The following is a 2,035-nucleotide window of genomic DNA, read 5'->3' as shown; positions in this document are numbered from 1 at the left end:
ACGATCGTAGGAATGTCACTCATAAGAAGACACCAAGGACCCTCGTCTATACTAGACTAATGTAATTTGGTCCCTTCATGGTATGATGCCAATCAATGTTCCTTCAATTGCGGTGTTCAAAGCCTTTGCTGTTTGAGGTTTAATTTATACATTTTTGGGAGAGTGTGTGATGTTCCTTTGTTTTTTTTCATTGCTTCGTTGGCGAGATAGAGAAGATCAGACCAATAGTAATCACAAGAGGAGAGACCAGTGCATTCGAGGACCGTATGGTGATTTTTTTTCTTATAGGATGTGTCTTCGTGATTTTTCTTGGGTCTCCGTGTTTCTCTTATCATCACTGTGTAATGATTCTCGTGTTATGAGATTATGAATTTAAATTTTTTCTTTGCGAAGAAAAGAATCTTCCAATCCTCTTAAAATGCAAGTATTTTGATATGTTGAAAGAATGTTTAAAGTAAATTAATACTTGATAATATTTTGTTTACATGACAATGATTTTTATTTAATTAGTGTACTTATGGAATCATCTTATCAGATATTTTTTTGGTTCAAAGCCTTGTCTTGACGAATCACGAATCAAATATACTCTTTTCAAATTGTGATATACTTGACGAAATGCCGTTGTCTCACGAATTTAATCTTTGAACCTAGTATGACATCAAGATATTTTTGAGATGATGACTACAACATCAAACTCAAAGTTTTCATGGAATTTATTTAGATGATTTCCTAAAAATGCTTTAATACCCAGGCCCCAGTGCCACGTAACCGATCCGTACCTCGTCGCTTTCCTCCAATCAGAGCACAGCACGAGGATCCCTGATTCCCTGTGCTTCCTTGGCACAAATCCCAGCCATCAGATCCTAATCGCAGCCCGAAACCATCTCCCACACATCAACAGAAACGGCCTCAGCCCACGATTCTCCTGCCCACACCCCTATAAATTGTCGCCCCACCTCCCCACTTCTCGTCACACCTTCCACTCCGGCACTCCCCCAAACTCCGCGAGCAGACGATTCAGTCGAGATGGCCCGTACGAAGCAGACCGCCCGCAAGTCCACCGGCGGCAAGGCCCCCCGCAAGCAGCTCGCCTCCAAGGTTCGTTCCTCCTCTCGTCCCCTCTCCCGGTCGATCTGCTGCATGCATATGCCGATCACTCGATGTACACTTGTTGCGGTTTAATCTATTTGCTGACGGTTTCCGATCTTGGGTTTTGATCTCAGGCGGCGAGGAAGTCGGCCCCGACCACCGGCGGCGTGAAGAAGCCGCACCGCTACAGGCCAGGCACGGTCGCGCTCCGCGAGATCCGCAAGTACCAGAAGAGCACGGAGCTGCTGATCCGCAAGCTGCCCTTCCAGCGCCTGGTGCGCGAGATCGCGCAGGACTTCAAGACTGATCTCCGCTTCCAGAGCCACGCCGTGCTCGCGCTCCAGGAGGCCGCGGAGGCGTACCTCGTCGGGCTCTTCGAGGACACCAACCTCTGCGCCATCCACGCCAAGCGCGTCACCATCATGCCCAAGGACATCCAGCTCGCCCGCCGCATCCGCGGCGAGCGCGCCTAAGCTATCGGCGTGCATGGTCTCCGAGATTAATGCGCCGTTATCTAGTTGATTGATTCGCTTCTCGTTTTAGTTCCGTGTTAATTAGATCGTGATAGGAAACCTCGTTTTCGTTGTAATGATCTCGCGATAGCTTGATCAAGACTTGTTCGATGTTTTGGTTTGCCCTAGGTGCGAACAGATGCTATACAATATTATTATGAGTTATATCTGCTACCGAAATAATTGTGGATTTGTTGCGTTTTGTTGATGCTATTATTTCCTAGAGGATTATCTTTCCCTAGTGACTATTTACTGAAACTGTACTGAGAAGGAGAAAAGACATAAGCAGATCATCGACATATTGTGCTGCATCAGGATCATATTTGTGCACCTTTTTCTTTTGTCAGTAGGACACATATATTGAATTTCTTACCGATTAAATTGCCCGATAACATATAAGATGGTTTGAGCATGCTTCAGCCTTCGGCAAAGGT

General features: G+C 46.0%; 1 protein-coding gene across 1 annotated transcript; it reads left to right on the top strand.

Annotated features, from left to right (window-relative positions):
* The first annotated feature begins 1,026 nt into the window (after window positions 1–1,026).
* On the top strand, window positions 1,027–1,562 carry LOC124665830 (histone H3.3-like). The gene is made up of 2 exons (XM_047203198.1): window positions 1,027–1,098; window positions 1,224–1,562. Exons 1-2 carry the CDS (start codon window positions 1,027–1,029, stop codon window positions 1,560–1,562), a joined length of 411 nt encoding a protein of 136 aa, XP_047059154.1.
* The last annotated feature ends 473 nt before the right edge of the window (window positions 1,563–2,035 follow it).

Source organism: Lolium rigidum, chromosome 6 (assembly GCF_022539505.1).
Source record: "Lolium rigidum isolate FL_2022 chromosome 6, APGP_CSIRO_Lrig_0.1, whole genome shotgun sequence".
Taxonomy (NCBI): domain Eukaryota; kingdom Viridiplantae; phylum Streptophyta; class Magnoliopsida; order Poales; family Poaceae; genus Lolium; species Lolium rigidum.
The sequence above is the reverse complement of the archived record's forward strand: the minus strand, read 5'-3'. Positions and strand labels throughout refer to the sequence as shown.

Coding starts and splice junctions, on each gene's coding strand:
- LOC124665830 (XM_047203198.1), top strand. CDS start 1,027: ATGGCCCGTACGAAGCAGACCGCCCGCAAGTCCACCGGCGGCAAGGCC. Junction 1,099..1,223: donor GCAAGCAGCTCGCCTCCAAG/GTTCGTTCCTCC, acceptor TTTTGATCTCAG/GCGGCGAGGAAGTCGGCCCC.